The following is a 17,658-nucleotide window of genomic DNA, read 5'->3' on the forward strand; positions in this document are numbered from 1 at the left end:
GCAGAACCTCGTTTTGCACACCTGTAAACTGCTGGGCAAAGTCAGTGTATATTAGACTAGCATTGCTGCTCAAGCACCATTTCATATCAATTTGTACAATCCGAATCCCTTGACACCTCTGCCTTCCAAATCTCCATCTCTTGTGAGCAGGTGCCCCCACTTATTAGTCCAGACTGCCCCAGGTGCCTTAGCAGTTCACTGTGTGTAGCCAAGGGAATGGAGGCAGCTCATTCTCTGAAGGAGAACTGGGTTTTTCTCTGATTTTGTCTGTTTCAGTGCTGTCAAAGCACCTGGAGTCAGGGATAAGTGCTTCAAATGCACTGAAACCAATAGAAATAAAATACATTCATTCACAGACTGTGCCGGGCCAGTGGAAAATGGCAGTTTGAGCCGCTATCTATCTACGGTACTTATATGGGCCCCGTTTCTGAGCAGGGACAAGACCCTGCACCCAGCTGGGTGTATAGGCCTGGCTAGATTCCACAGTGGTTTTCTGAGACGAGGCGGGCAGTGTGTTGAGGAACCAAGCTACGTGAATTTACCATCCAGACACAGCAAGCTGTAACAATTCTGTGGCTCTCAGGAGTGCTTTTTGCACAGGCCAACTCGTACTATGTCCTGCCCCCCAAACCGAGTTTGGGGACTAAAGACGGCACGGTTGCTGCCCTTTCTCACAGCATTTGCCAGGCAGGAGCAGCAATGGAGCCAGCGAACTTTTTAAACAACTTTTCTCAACCTCTTTAACAGTCTGTTCTGTTGGTGAACAAAGGTTTTGTTTAGGTCTTAAACCATAAAATGCCTGGCTAACCCGGCAGGAGCGATGAACATCAACGACAGAGCACCCTGGCACTCCTCCCCAGCGATCGCCCCTTTGTCACGAACAGAGAATCAGATGGGACCCCTGGCCGAGGGATACAGGCAGAACAATGGGATTAAGGGAAAACGTATCTGCAATCTGTCACTTGGCTGAAGCAGTGCTGGGGCTTAGGACTTGATTGTCTACATTCCCCGTCTGTTCTAACTATGCCTGACTCTTCACTGCCACCGAAGGGGTTTTTCCATTGGGACACCCATTGCAATGTAAAATCCAAGCGGAGATGAAGCTGTTTTTACTTTGACGTAGCTAGTTGAGTTCAACCCTATACCCCTCTCCCTGCCAATATGGGGTTTACCTCGAGGAAGTGAGATGAGGTAAAAACTGCCATGCCTTGTTCCCACTGGCGATAGCCATCTCGATGGAAACACACCACTTTTGCAGTAAAGACGCAGCCTGTGCGCTCCATAGTGAAGAGCACTTAATTAGAAGCTAAAAAAAAAAAAACCCCTGGATTTTCACTGGCAAAGGAATGCAGAAGGGATGTCATCATTCTGGGAGAAAAACTTTATGGGGCAGGAGTCTCTGTTGTAATAAAGCTGCTGAAATACCAGAGCGTACGCACCGGCCACCCGCTGAGGCGAGACCCAGATTTCATTCTTGCTCTGCACTTTTGCTCTCCATAAGAGCAGGGAGTGAGAGCAGAACCGAGCAGGTGCCACATACCCCTCTGGCAGAGCAAAGGGCAAAGCAAAGAGACTTGGCAGGGAATCCAGGACATGAAGCTTTGGGGTTGGGCCGGGGTGCGTGTGCGCATTTTAGAGAACTCTGGAACAAAAGAAAAAATACTGGAAAAAATATAACATAGTAAAAGCACTTCCATCAGGGGAAGTCAGGTAGCCAGGGAAAGAGTCATTCTGGATGTTTACAGCAATCACCCATTTATTGAAACACATCTACTTGTGTCTCCTGGTTAGATAAACATAGAAGGTACCTACTTCCCAGCAGCATAGACTTCTGCTGTGTCAAACAGGTTAATGCCATTGTCATATGCTAAAGTCATCAGCTGTTCTGCCATCTGCAAAGAAACATTTGTAATGTTTATAGAGAGCGCGTCGTAGAAAGCAGGAGCCCAGAAACCCCTTGGCATGACTGCTATATCAATAAAACACACGTATAACACAGCACATGGTAACATGCTTAGGCCAAACATTACAAATTAGGCTGCCTAAAGTTGGTCACCTAACGAGGTGATCTGATTATTTAGATGCCTAACTCTAGGCAGCCACAGTTGGTCTCACTGCACAGCAATACCATGCAAATTGCACGTTATGTATTTTTCAGTCCAGGGTATTTGCCCCCATATCAGGATGCACTCAGTACCTTATGGATATAAAACAGGGAATCCCAAGCACACCCTGCAATATGATTTTCTTTCTCCCACTTTTATAATCCAGTGTTCAGAAAACTGATTTATATGGTATTAGCTCAGACTACAGCCGGCATCTGTTGACTCAGAAAAACCGTGATGCAAGTATTGCGTTGTATACATTTACTACACAGAATGGAGAAGGCTATAAAGTTGCCTCCTAGTCTGTATTACCAGGGAAAGATACAGCAGCAGCACATGTTTCACAAATGTTACTGGTAAACTGAATATATCTTCTGAAAGTCTGGCTTCACAGAAACAACACTAACTTAAAAACTTCACTATCCCCATGAGATGCATGTTCCAACATCCATGTACAATGTAACAGAGCTGTACATGTTTTCTGGGGATATTTGCTTGAACAAAAACATCTGTTAAATTCAGCTGTGTTTGTGCCCCCTTTTGTGTTCATTTCCCACAAATATTACAGAAAAATCACCTTATAGATCAGGGTGTTCGTAGAAAGTCATTTGAGACTATGTGCTGACTCCGAATTTTGAACTCTTAAACACAAGTAATTAGCAATGAAAGACTGGTTCTAAGACTCATGCTCACTGAGTTAGGGATGACAAAGACTACCATGTGACCTGTGTGTCCAATTAAACTAACCAATGCATCTCAAATTTTGAATATTAGATAGCTGGAACAAACAGCTCATGAGCAAACTGCTCCTGGAACAATTGTGAAAAGTATTTGGTTTGAATTTAGTCTCTGTTCTTGGAAATTATTCTCCAGTTATGTGCTACAAATTATTTGCTAAGCAGTAAGTACTAGTCTTGGTGGATAATAATTAGCCAAAGAAAGGATAATTTTAGTTTCTTTCGGCCATAATCATAAAAATGAATCTAGCTAATTTGAAAAACAAAGTTGAAACAGTTGAAATAGTTGAAATTCAGACAACCATGAATATTTATGCATCTCTATAGTGAAAATAGGTAAATATTACAGAACCTTTCTTCATTATGAAGATTTCCCACGAAAAAGGGCACTGGCAACACTTAAATCAATAAAAGGAACTAGATTGCGGAGTCTCCTGAAGCTGATTTTCAGTACAATGAAAGGAGACTGAAAAAAGAACTGTATATTTGGAGTAGGCAGCAGAAAACAGGGAACAATTCTTACCTCGTCTGTAATCTGCCCTCCAAACGTCACCCATGTTCCTATAAAGGGAAAGAAGGGAAAACACTCATTCTGAAAACACAAGTACAAAATACATACAACTTAACTCTGCTCTGAAAGGCACAATAAACGTGGAAAAGGGAGCTCCAGATTGAATTAATCTGTAGGTCACTAGCAGAGAAACATGGGAACAATCCAAATGCAGTCAGTCCTATGCTAGTCTGTCAATACCAAGCTGGCCCACTGTTCTTCCTTCTGGGATGTGAAACATCCCTGCCCAAAGCCGGTGGGTGGGTGAGTGAACCAGGCTCTCAGGGCCTCCCTATCACTTGCTGTTACACTTAGACTGTCTGTCTCTCTCTCTCATGTGTTTGCCTGACTCAAGCAGAAGACTTTTGTCATCCGGGTGGATGCCCTAGGACACCAACTGCTCGGGTTCTCCAATGCCTTCCTGCCAGGTCAAGCCCTTTCACCAAACTGGGATGGAGCATTGTACTTCTGCCCTTGCCAGTCATTTGCAACACCTACCTGCCCTTCCCAGCCAACAACCTGCAGGGAACAGTTAACTAAACCACTTCCGATTTGCTAGTGGAGACCCGTCTGCCTGTAATGACCCCACTGCCTGACATTACAGCATGATCCCCAGGCTAGGAACCTGTAAAAGTTCATCCGTTTGCCATTTCCTCGCCACGCTGTTGCCTTCCCTATTCTACTGGCTAGTGGATACCCAGAGTTCTCTCGATGCTGCCCAATTTTAGCTCTGTTGCAGCTTGGCAAAGGCACGAGGAGCCACAGAGGTACTGGGGCAGCTTCTCTGCAGACTTAGTGCTGGCCTACACATGACATTTTCCCAGTTATACAGAACAGTTAAACAGGTACAGCTCCCCCAATGTGGACATACCTGTCTTGGAATAAGAATGGCTTTTTAAGGCAAAATGACAAACTAAGCTGGAAAAAGACCCCCCTACCAGAATAAGAGGGTCCACATGGGGAGTTCTACTGGTATAACTATAGCGGTTTAAATTCACACCTTTCCGTATACCAGTATAACTTTCCCATGTAGGCAAGCCCTTAGGAAGACAAGGGTGCATTGGTTGCACTCACGCCACATTTGGAACGTTATCTGAGCAACCAAATGTTTAGAAAGTTAGTCTTTGTTAAAATGAAAACCTAGATTCTGCAGAAGTCCATGGCACTTGCCTGTAGATACTTCTAACTTGTCACAGGTGAACAGGGAGCACAGTTTTCAGTTCGTGCTAAGTGACTCTTTGTCTGGATATAATCAATTACAGCAGATTCTGAAATCTGCACAAACTCTCTGCAAACTACAGCTCAGGAGTGGATCATTCTTGAAGTATCTTAACTTGGAAGCGCTGAACACGAGTGTTCATGAGGAAGCGAGAACAATGCCTTGTAGCTTGTTTCATATAAAGAAAAAGGTTAAGTTGTTCCTTGCAGTCCATCTGAATGATAGCAATCGAAGAGTCAGACATTTGTTTCTGCACTAAGCTGTGAGGGGGAGGCAGCTATCTTGAGTTGTTGGTGTCTTTTAACAGATAAAGTGCTGCACTACCAATGCTATCGTGAGGGCTGATACAACACTTCTGGTTTATGCCCCCCCTTTTCAGACATTGATAAACCTGAAAAACAAATGACCTTTTGGGCTGGGATTTCTCAGGCTTGTTATCAGCCCAGGGGAAAATGCTTTTTATGAAAGTTTGATAAAATTTCATTCAGACAAGAGAAACAGATTTTCACTGTTTACATTTTTCAGATGCTTCATTTTCATGACAGTGACTCAAATTGCTTTTCTTTTAAAAGTGACCTACAATGGAAAAAACGTAGGCATGTTCTTTTTCCTTCTTTATGATGGATAAAAAAGGCCTATATGTTTCTCTTCCCTGCAAGAAGCAACATTTTAGTTTTCTGTTTGTCTTTTCCATTAAAATGTCAAGGTGTGAATCTCTGGGGACTCGACAGGTAAAAGTCAAGACAGTGAAAGTTGATCAGCTGGGAAGAGATGGGATTTTTACTCAGATTCTTTAATTCCCTGGTTTCTTTTTGTTCATGCTTATTTAACTTCTAGGGCTCATTAACATTTTGGATACAGGAAGCTTCTGTTAAAATATTTAACTGCTCACCTTGCAATGAAGGTGTGAGAGCTTAAACTAAACCAACATTGTCCAGTTGCAGCAGGCAGTGTAGTTGTAGCTGTGTCAGTCCCTTGTCGCTCAGACATTGTCCAAGACAAACACAGCAGCTACTCCAGCAAAACAACGGCAACTACACTTGATGTTTCTGCTGTTTCTATAAAAAGCACCGAACAAGGAGAACTCCACTCCCCAAGCTGGCCAACTTGCACCATACATCACAAAGAAGCCAGAGAGAGCCCAAGTGTCCTCGGCAGGTGACCGCTGAGCTTTAAACTGAGCGTGGACTTAGCCCTCACTGAGGGCTGGTGTCTTTGCAAACCAAATTCTAGCGTGACGTGTGCCACGCTGAAGAGCTCTGACAACCACATGCAGCAAATGGCACAAATGTTTCTTTTGACATACTTTTAAACGGCATGGGTCTCTTGAGGAGCAGACGCAAAGGGATGCCTGTTTGTGAACCCATCCATGACAGCACCCCAAGTAAACCTGTAACCGCCACATATTTTAATACAGAAAACCAATCGGGGATACAAGATGCACTAAGCGCACAGAAGAATTTCAGAGTCTGGTAACCATGCTGGTCTGCGAGGCCACTATCCAGGCTGATTCACTGCGGGAGAGGCCGAGGTTTAGGACAGAACAGAAATCTGTGGTTAGATCTGGTTACTTGGTAACCAGCAGTTAGCAACGACAATGCAGGGAAATGCTGCACTGGTAGCTGGATCCGGTTTCAGGTCATCCATTTTTAATGCAACATGGAATCAGAGGAACATCGCCCTGATGGATGCAAAAGGTGCAGCTCCCTTCACCTGCCAGCTCCACCTTGGGGACCTGTCTCTTACTTAAATAACCGAGGGAGAAATCATCGTGAAGAGGATTGCTCACCAGTAGACGCTGGAGAGGTATGAGAGAGTGCACCTGACGATCGAGTCACTTACCTAAGCCAAGGCAGGACACTCGCAACCCCGATTTCCCAAGATTTCTGAAAAAGAGAAACACCTCTTAATAGCCACTGGAAATGTCAGAAATAGGATGTGCCATAGCTACATGGGACAGATGCTACGTGTGGTATCCCCGCTCCCCGTCCCTTTGGCAAACAACACAGGAACATCCACTTCCAGAACTATACACAGAAAGGACACGGGTTTCGGTGCCCTTCAGTTGCACTCCAATCAACACAAAGTGCTGTGTACGGGAAGTGTTTAGCTAAGCTCTTGTCTTCGAAAGAACCATGAGTACAACGTATTCCCCAGGCACCAGCGTGGAGCAACAGTTGATAACACTTCTCCTAAACTGCTGATCAAATGAAATTACTGTTTTCACTACAGGGAAATTATGCAGCTACATATGTATAGATAGTTAGAGGAAGAGAGACCTCCATACTGTCAAAAAGGCAACGCTAATGAAGCCATTTTAAATAAAAGGCATTAAAAATAACTTTTATCCTATGCATTCACTGTTCTTGGAAGATAATTTCAGTACAATTTTAATGACGACTTTTTGATCCTGTTCTTTCTAATTACAACCCCCCCCCCACCCCGTTTTTATGGTGGTGGTGGTCTGGATTTTCTAGTTTTGCCTATGTGACTATTTGGTCTTTGTACTGAGTTGATAAAGTGAAACACTGCAAAGCAGACTGCATTGTTATTGTAAGAATGTTATGAAGGGCACACCCTACAGTGCACCAGGTGTATTGTAAAAAACATGCAAACTCAGTAAGTCGTGGTTATTGGCATGACACTTAACAACCCCCTCGCAACCAACCAACCTCATGTTGGTCATCGAACAGGTACAAAATCACAAGCTGGTATGATTACATTAGTCCCTTTACAAGAGCACATTTAACCCCCCAAATAATAAGGATTGAAGAGCCCGGGACAGATCTCTGAGTTACAAGAGCTGAGTTAGCATGTATGGAAGATGCACATAGTAGAGACAGACAGTGAGTGAGGACACATGTTGCAAAATAACCTGGAATAAACAGCTAGTATAACTGTTCTGAGGTGACCCAGTGGTTGGGAACACCCCCCACAAACCTACCAACCTGGGTTGCAGGGCTCTAAAGAGCTTAGGGTGGCCATATTTTAGCCTAGTAAAAAGAGACAGAACAAAACAAAAGAAAAGCAAGAAGGTAATGAGAACATGATAAGGAATGAAATAACCATGAGGAAGAGAGAGAAAATCCAGTTTATTCATAATATTACCTTGTGTTTATAAGAAAACGGTGATAGAAATGAAAATATGAAATCAGCAGCACAAAGATAGAATCATAGAAATGTAGAACCAGAAGGGACTTTGTTAGGTCATCTAGTCTAGTCCCCTGCACTGAGGCAGGACTAAGTATTATCTAGACCATTCTTGATACGAAATCAATGAAACAAACGATAGAAGGCGTCACCCCCTCTAAACCCAAATTGATGGCTACAAAATTAAGGCCATGAATTGAGAAGCTATTTAGTTAAAGAAGGAAGAGAAGACAGAGAATGATTTTTCCCTGACTCAAATGAGGTATTAGATAACAATTGATAATGTCAAGTAACATTATTACTTTCCTATTTTTGCCACCAAAACAGGAGATAAATATCTAAAGAGCCAACACACACACAGACAGTAGGAATGGAAAGGATGCTGTTTCTTAGACACTAGACATTTAGTTATTGCCAACTGAAAAACAAAAGCACTCTGCAACTTGAGAGTATCAACAGAAAATGTGTAATTTCGCATACAGCACATCTGCAGGGATGAAACAAATGTGAAAGCGTGGGAAATCTCCTAACAGGTATTTTTAATATTAATCAGCTCTTTCTACTTGCAAATTAACCATATATGACAGAATAAAACCAGGAAAAGGGCATTTCAAGAAATTTATTTGTATCACACAATACTCTTTTCCTGGGCAATTACTTAGCGCTCCAAAAAGGAGTATAAAATTGAAACGATCTATGACAATTAAACATGGAAAACCAGACACATTTTAGTGGAAAATAAAACAGCAAGTGCAAGCTTCTCAGATATAAAATTCACTTATTAGATAACAGACGGTTGCTGAAGCTCTGCACGCTACATTTGCACAATAATTTAAAGTGGCAGTAGCAATGACCTCATTCAATCTGATTTATATGATTAGGCCAGAATCATTATGGCATCCAACTATTTTCTGACAACAGTTTTACATGAACGGTGTTTTTAACACACACAGAGAGAATGCAAATTGAAAATTCAGAGTAGATAGGGTAAAAATGGAATAGCTGGAAACAAATGACGTCTGTAACGAGTATATAATTTGGTGAGCAGATATGAACTCTACAATGTTACGACACATTTGACTCCTTCAATTTTCAAATGGCTTTATAATATTAATTAAGATGATACAGATAACGTAACCCCAGTTTTAAGAAGGGAACACTCATGAGGAGAGTCTATGACTCGCCCAAAGCTACAGGGGAAACCAGTATCACAGCTGGGATTTCGACCCCAGGAGTTCCTGACTCTTGGTTGTGTGTCCAGAACGCATGCTGCTCCCTCTCTCAATAAACTAGTTCAATTTGGGGTTTAAAATCTTTAAAGCATTATAAAAAAATTGATTTGCACAGATATTTTCTAGTGGCACAAAAGCATAACACTGAATAAGTGGGGTCTAGAAAAAGCATCCCAAGTGAATGGCCTTCATTAGCTCTGGCTCAGGTCTGCTCAACTGCATGAAAAACACTAATGGAACAGTTAGTGTGAGCTATCAGAAAGCTCTGGTGCACTTCATTTAGCCCCTGCATATTTCACTGCTATTGAATATTGCATGTTAGACCCGGCTGGCGTTTCAACTCCTGTGTCACATTAGGAACCCTGTTTAAGAAATAAAAATGAAAGTGAAAAGATAAGAAAACGTGCTTAGTAAAACAAACTGGCTTGAGATGCTCGCTTGCCTTTAAGTCCCCAGATTGTTCTCTGCATTGCGGCTGTTTCAGAGTAGAGCTGGTCTCTAAGGCCAGGTCTACACTACTGCTTAAGTCGATCTCACTTAGGTCGCTCAGGGATGTGAAAAAGCCCCCCCCAGAGACGCAAGTTTTGTGCTATCCACGCTGGCACCTGCCGACATAGCTTATGCTTCTCACCAAGGTGGAGTAATTATGATGATGGGAGAGTGCTCTCCCGTGGGCATCGAGTGTCTTCTTCACCAGACACGCTACAGCAGCGCAGCGGCATCGGTGTAGCACTGTAGTGTAGATGTGCCCTGAGATGTGGAGAACCAGAAGAGTTCCTTCGAGGGGGTTCTCTTTACTCTGTATTTCAGTTTCGGTCGAGTGCCCTCATGGCAGCTCTGCTACAAGCCATGTAGAAGCTGTATGAACTAGCAATGAGAAGTACCCTATACTGCTATCGCATGCATGGATGCAACCCTGATGAAATCAGAGGCTGAACTGGTGAGAGAGTCGAATGTAACTCATGTAGCTTCACGTGTTGATCTACACTTCTGCTTTTCAAGTGGAATTCGTTTAGTTTGTGTCAGCTGCAAGATCTACTCCTACTTCGAAATAAAAATGTTAAGCAAGTTTGGGCCATGTGGCCAGACACACCCATGGCTGGTGGCTCTACAGCTAACTACGATAGCGTGATGTGGCTCCTACTGAAAAGATTTTTTCATGTGGCTTTGGCAATACTGTATTTGTGCCAGGGAGAGGTATATAACGGTGACATTTATCAGACAGTAGGATAGTTTGCTCAGGAAATGGATGAAGCTCTATAGGTTGAGATACTGAAAACTTGGCCTGAACACGGCACTGGAGAATACACCTTAGGACTGACTCTGGACTGGCTAGGGATGGATTAGAGCAGGGATAGTCAATAGGCAGACTACAGGGCAAATCCGGACCGCCAGACCCTTTGGAACAGACCCTGGAATCCTTTTATTAATTATTATTATAATTGTTGTTGTTATTGTTTTTATTTTCTCTGGAGTTTGAACTTTGACTACACCTTGACCAAGAAATCTGGACCCTGACAAAAAATAGACTATCCTGGACTAGAGGATCACCTAAGACCTTTTCCATCTTTAACTTCTACGACTGACATCAAGCTTAAAAAAAAGCCATTTATTCAAATGATGAAGACTCTAATAACCCAGCCATTAAAACTTTTCTGGACTTTTCCACTTTCTCAGCTTAGAGTCTTCTCCCATCATGTCTACAGCTTTGAAGTAAGCACATCTAGGAAGGCTGGTTCATTGCAGAAAGGTGGAGGCCTTTACCGCTTTAAATGGTTAACAACCTCTACTAATAAAAGGACCTGGGGAAAGGAAAGCTAGATAGTAACACGCTGCAGCAGCAGCGGCCACCACACAGTCCAGCAGAAACTAGAGTCATTTGCAGGCTTCAAAGTACAATACAGATCCCTAGATACTAAAGGAAGGAAGCTATAAACAGGGGCATTAAGTCTTCTCCCATTGGCATACAGCATCTTCATAGAACTGGAAGGGACCTTGCGAGGTGTCTAGTCCAGTCCCCTGCACTCCTGGCAGGACTAAGTATTATCTAGACCATCCCTGACAGGTGTTTATTCAACCTGCTCTTAAAAATCTCCAATGACGGAGATTCCACCACCTCCCTAGGCAATTTATTCCAGTGCTTACCCACTCTGACAGGTAGGAAGTTTTTCCTAATGTCCAACCTAAACCTCCCTTGCTGCAATTTAAGCCCCTTGCTGCTTGTCCTGTCCTCAGAGATTAAGAAGAACAGTTTTTCTCCCTCCTCCTTGTAGCGACCTTTTATGTACTTGGAAACTGTTATCATGTCCCCTCTCAGTCTTCTCTGCAGCTGCGCCCATGAAGCACTTCTAGTGTAGACCTGCCCTTACCGTAAGGAACGTAGCTGCTCTTTAGTTCAGTGACGAGGCATTTTTCTAGATAGCTGGAGCGCCTAATGATTTTACACTCCAATATTTTATTAAACTTAATGTTTAAAATCAAATTTACACACGTTAGGAGGGAAGGTACTGTACATCTGGGGTTGGGTTTGGGTTATGGGGGATTGCAAGTATCAGTTACAAGGTTCACGAGGTACATATATATATATCACATAACCAGCATAGATCCAGACTGGGGTGCGGGAGTTTTTAGAGGGTCAGTGGATAAGTGGGCTCGGGTACGCCACCCATGGAATGTATTAAGAGTCCAAGTCAGCAGTGGTGTAGAGAATAAGTACATGGGTGGGGTGTGTCCCTCAGTTCATCAGGGAAGGAAGTGGGTTATTTCCCTGGTCGGCGTTTCTCGGTTATTCGACCTGGTACTGGTGGTGTCCCATGATGTGATCCGTGTAGATGTCTCTGGACCACCTGATGGTGTCGGACACCATGAGCTGTCTCATGAGCCAGGCGTAGCGTCGACCAACTCCGCATACTCTCAGTACCGGCTCGTTGTGGGGGTCCCATGCACCCAGGGCTCCCACAATCAGGGCGTGGATCTGGACCTAGTAGCCCTGGGCTCTCAGGGTGTTGGCCAGCAGGATGTACTTCAACGCCTTCCGTGCTCAGGCCTCGTGGAAGGCTGGTGACCTGTTTTCGAATGGCACCGGGATGTCTACCACAAGGACCTTCTTCTTTTCTGCGTCCGTCATGACAACGTCGGGTCGCAGTCGGCTGTCCGTTCCGGGGATGGCGGAGTCGACGGTGATCTTCCCCAGGACGGCGGGATGGCTTTCACTAGCTGGTTCTGGATGGCGTTGTGGCTCCAGAGTGGTGTTTGCATCCACACAGGATGTGGGGCAGGGTCTCGTTGGTATAGCCGCACTTCGTGCAGCGCTTGTCCCGGTTGCCGTGGCGGACAGCTCTGTTGAGGGGAACGCAGTTGAGTTGAGCCCGGTGGACGAACCGCCAGTCGGCGAACCATAGCTTTTCTTAGCCAACTGTCTATGATGAAATACAGTCAAAAATCCTCTATTTATGAAACTAGCCCAGATACAGGATTGTTCTTTCAGGGACTGGGATTGAAAAGAAAGTGATCTCTGGACTGAAGCCGCAGGCAAGCAGCAATTTGATCAAGGGATCTAGGATTTGGGAACAGAGCAAATCTAAACAGTAATAATAATAGTTATTAACTATAGATGATGGTTAATATTCCTCATGTCCTGTTATACTAGTCTGATTCCCTGTGTAGAACAGAGGTTCCCAAACTGAGGGGCATGCCGCCCTACGGGGACATGGAGGAATGTTTGGGGAGGGGGGGCATGGCTGGGGCCTGGGCCAGCCCCCATGGGGGTGGGGAGGGAGCGCCGGTTGCCAGGGACCCGGCCACTGGCCTTGGTCCCCAGATGAGGCTCTACTCCTGCCCTCAGCTGTGGACCTAGCCTCGGCCTCCTTACCCCATCTGTGTCCCCCCTTCCCGGAGTCACGGCCCTGCTCCTGGCCCGGAGGGGAAGGGGGGACAAGGTAAAAAGTTCAGGGACCACTGGTGTAGGAGTTAAGGCTTGTATTAAAGCTGTATGTATGTACAATTTAGTTTAAAAGACAAAACAAACACACACTTTCTTAAACAGGTTGGCACCCGTACTCCCTTAATAACCTGTGTTATCAGTGGTTTAACACAGCCCTAGCAAAAAGAGGCACCACACAGCAAGGGAGTATTCATTCAGTACTGCCAGGGAGCTGCTAACCGTGAAGGGACACTTCCATGAGGAAGCGGATAGATCTTTTCCCTTCCTCGGCACTGGAAGAGAATAGTAACAGATGTTTGCTTGTGTTTTTCAAAATATTAAACATGTACCAGCAGATTACACTGCCCAATCCTTCAGTACTTTGTTCGTTTTTTTAAAAACCATGCTCGCCTCCCAGGGAGCGAATAAGCTACATAATGAATCAGCATTTCTGATTCACATGTTTCAGAAGGATAGTGGAATTTTTTTGAAGCCCAAATTCTCCCTGTTCTGGGAGTCCTCCAACATTACCACCAGTCTACGTTCACCTCAGCAGAACTCTGTCTCAAATAATTGGCTATGCAAGTTACAATCTAGAGAGAAATAGGACCCAACATAGCATATGTCTCTAGCTTCCAGACTACGTGGGAGGCAGTGTGTCCATCTCTGGGACATATGTCTCTAGCTTCCGGACTATGTGGGAGGCAGTGTGTACATCTCTGGACATATGTTTCTAGCTTCCAGACTACATGACAGGCAGTGTGTCCATCTCCGGTATGTGGCAAAGGTGATAAATACTGAGTAAGAAACATTCAAATGTTGCAAGGCTGAGATTTTCAAAGTGGCTTGCGTTTCTGGGGGCTGATTTTCAGAAAGGGCTGAAAACCCACCCAATGATGCTAGGTCCCTCTGAGGTTTCTCAGGTTGGGCACCCAAAAAGCGACGCAGCCAAAAAATTGTTGGTCACTCCTGAAAATCTTTGCCAAATAAATAACATTTACACTGTTTATTTTTCACTCAGCATTTTAAGATCTTTACACAGGAAGAGGCGATCTCTTTGGGCAGTGGGGGATGGATGGGAGAGGAGAAAGGCTGCTTTTGCTGGCCAGTATATTGCACAGCATGTTTTTATCCACCACTAATACACTGACAAACCCAACCAACCAGCAATGCTATGGTTGACTTAATCTTCTGCAATCCAGGAAGTTTAACTAATGCTCTTGGTATTGGAATTACTTTGGTCTTTATGCTCTATCTTGCCTTTGGAAGATGCTTATAAACTTACACCCTACAGTTCTTCAACCTTTCCATCTAAGACAGCAAATTTCTAAGTCAGGCATTTAAAGAAATTTTCAGCGGAACTTTTCAAAGCATGTATTGAATGGTTTCTAGATAAAATTGTTACAATTTTTTACTTAATGCGAATACAGATCTGGCATTCAGGGGTCTCAATTGAGAGGTGCATACAGGACCGAGAGGAGACCTCGAGGTTCTCAGCTAATAGACCCCTTGCAATCTAAGGCGGTACCTCTCCCATGTATTCATTCTTTGTCTCTATCGCGCGCGCACACACACACACACACACACGAGAAGACTACAGAGGTCCGGAGCAAAAATGGCTTGTTATTGAGCGTGACAAGATAATCTGGTACAGCTCACACCACCCGAGCGATGTGTCTCTGCCTGACATATTTGGCATGGCTATTCACATCTTGTATGAAGTGTCACACATGTCAATATTAGCCAAAGTACAACATACATGTTATTCTTGTTCTTTCAGACACACAAAACTTCTTGGCATCTCCCAGTTGAAACGTCATGCCAGTTTAACACACTAACCCCTTGGTGCACGGCTGTTTTGAGCACATTATGTCTGTCTTGTTTAGTTTTCAGATCACTAAACACATATCAACAGCGGTAGAGTGTATGACTGACAGTCCCCTCTTATTCCACAGCACATGTATTGGGGCTCCAAAGAAAAACATCAGAAAACGTTTGGTGACATTACAGAACACAAAGGTCTGCTATCAAATGAGGAATCAGTGGGCTGCTGACCCCAGGGAATGTCTGAGAATTAGCAACAACAACGCTAACAGGAATTCTGCTGAACCCTAAACCAAATCTTAGGGTCACGTTCTGCTCTCATTTAGGCTGCTGTAAACGGGAAATAATTCCAATGAATTCAGTGGCAGAGCTCTGGTTTTACAGCAGTGTAAGTGAGAGCAGATGATGACCCTTCGCAAGGTTGTACCTAAAGGAGAAAAACAGCAAACTACTAGAAAGAGAGAAGTAGGACAGTGCACACCGAGTTCAGCATTTGTACCACTGAAAATGTATAGTCTGGCAACACAACACAACACCCACCCACGTGCCCCCCTTCCAACATGTATAGTAGACAGTAAAATTAGAAACACATCTAAACAAGAGGCCAAGAAACTCTCTTTCCGTAGAAGGGAGAGCACGGTCTTCTCCATACCTATATTTCATTCCGGGCTGTTTCACGCTGGAGTCACTTGAGGATGGGGCATTTTGCACAGATAGCTGCCCCAGACTCCGGGCAACCATGGCGACTGCTCGGAATTTGCTCCGCGTGCCAAGGCTGGGACTGCTGGCATTTTGTCTGTTCAGTCGATCGTCTGCACTCCGGCTCTTTATGCTGTGCTCTGAGCATACAAAAGAAACCTGCATAGTGTCCTCGCTTTCTTTGGGTTGCAGAAATCCCCTCCCCCACTTTAGCTCTCAGAAGAGTTCTGTTCCACAGCACGCTGCCCTCTCTCCCCGCGAGGGCTGGAGGAGGAAACGGGTTGGAAGTGTTTTCCCCAGGAATACAGAATTTTCAGAACCCGCCCCCCCAAAAAACAAAACAAAACAAAAAGCACCACACGACAAAGATGCAGCTCTTGTAATTTCAACCTTCTGCTATAGGAGAAAGTCTGCCAGGGAAAATCACAACTAAATGAACTGGGAGGGTTAAGAAATAATCGAGTCAAATCCATTTACTTCCCAGCTCGCATCCTTCTGCCATTCAATGCTTTCCCTGCTCCCACCCTTGACCGTGCAGCTTGAGGTTTCTCTGAAGTCGCTTTTCAAAGTTGAATGGAGGCTGTTTGCCACTAAGTTAAACCCAGTGGCTTGCAAATAAATAAATATTTACGCTGTTCTGCTGTTTATTTTGAATGTCAGACTTTCAACTCTGTGAGGTAAAAAATCTTCTGCAGGTTTCCACGCACACAGGAGCCAGGCCATTCAGACCCAGCTGGTTATAGGCAAAGCAAACAGCCATCGGTCCTTCATTTAAGGTAAAAGGATAGCCAAGCCCCCAAATTCTTCTGCTTCTTGAGCCCTGCAGAGGAATTCCTGTCTCTCTCTCTCTCTCTGACCCCTACGATAGCTGCTTCCTTGCCAGAGCCAGGGCTGGATTTCTGAAGCGAAGAGGACAGCGTGACTTGCTGCCACCGATCCTAGCTTGATTCCCAGGCTCGGCTAAGTCAATTAGGTAGCCAGTGAGCTGAGCAGGAAACATTCAGCAATTCATTAATAACAAAAGGGGGCAGGTTGCTACTTCTCCCATGGAAGAATAACTAGAGAGACAGCTGTTGGTGTAGTACATGTGCTGCACGCAGCTGCTCTGTGGGTCGCTAACGGTCTCTCCAGGGGCGGGGTTCCCTTTCCCCTCATTTTCTGCTCTCTCTCATCTCTACCCCTCCACCTCCAAATATTGCAATGAATAGTGACAACAGCTAAATTTAGATAGTAAATTGGGTGAAGCAGAGACCTCCCTCCTGTATGTCCGTAAAGCAGCATTTAAATATTACTACTCGAGTGCTAGAATGAAGAGACCCAGCTTGTATTTGCTACACATTGAAAAAATAAACAAACAAACATCCTATTAAGCTTTAAAGCAGAAATGTAACAGTTTCAAATACAAGAGCCAACGATTTCATAGACTGGGACCTACGCAGTTTGCTGTGTTTTCATAAGAATGGGTTAGATTGGCTTTTTTCCTGGCGGTTGTTCTAAAATCTATTTTTATTCTTTGCCTTTGAAGGTAAAATTCACCATGACCATTTCAAGAGAGGTACTGGTGGCTTTGCATCTACAGGCGAGTACAGAGGGATCTGCTAATAAAACAGACAAAGCATCTCCCCCCAGTAGATGTGGCACGAGAAAAGGGAGACCATTACAGGACACCAGGCTGCACATTCCAGCAACACGAGATGTGCTGGGAGCTCCCAAACTCCAACAGCCACAACAAAGGTTTCAGGTCAGGTTCCAAGGACGTCGACCATGGAAACGGATCCCGTCCCCTCGAGCTAATTCAAAAGGGGGGAAGACCATGGAAGTAGAAAGAGAAGAATTAATCAGCGTTGGCTTTGCCTTGAGCAGACGGGACGTTGCACACTGCCATGTCTGCAGCAGATCCTGCTGCTCTCAGGACCCACCTGATAGCCAGACAGGACAGCAGGGCTGTGCAATGTAACAGCTCTGGGAATACTAAAGTAACAATTTAAACAAGGACTTTAGATTGGCTGGAGGGACAGAAATGACCTAGTATGGAGCTTGCTTTGACGCAGAGCTCTCTATTTTACCCCGGCATCCCATTGTCTATCGGACACCCATGAAAGAGAGCTCTTCCCCGCAGCCCTTGCACTAAAAGGCTGCTGCTTCCAACTGTTCTGTCCCTGCATACATTGTGCCAAGGAGACTTTGTCACGATGCTGCAATTCCCTGCTAAGGAGGGTC

General features: G+C 44.6%; 1 protein-coding gene across 1 annotated transcript in view; it reads right to left on the bottom strand.

Moving 5' to 3' along the window:
- The window catches only part of KCNAB2 (potassium voltage-gated channel subfamily A regulatory beta subunit 2), a 62,781-nt gene that overhangs the window by 31,656 nt on the left and 13,467 nt on the right, over window positions 1-17,658 (bottom strand). Inside the window, exons 2-4 of the mRNA XM_034753655.1 lie at window positions 6,454-6,497; window positions 3,366-3,403; window positions 1,813-1,892 (exon numbers count right to left, since the gene is read on the bottom strand). Coding sequence (XP_034609546.1) covers window positions 1,813-1,892; window positions 3,366-3,403; window positions 6,454-6,497 — 162 coding nt within the window. The remainder of the gene's footprint in view (window positions 1-1,812; window positions 1,893-3,365; window positions 3,404-6,453; window positions 6,498-17,658) is intronic.

Source organism: Trachemys scripta, chromosome 19 (genome assembly GCF_013100865.1).
Source record: "Trachemys scripta elegans isolate TJP31775 chromosome 19, CAS_Tse_1.0, whole genome shotgun sequence".
In the NCBI taxonomy this organism is placed as follows: Eukaryota; Metazoa; Chordata; order Testudines; family Emydidae; genus Trachemys; species Trachemys scripta.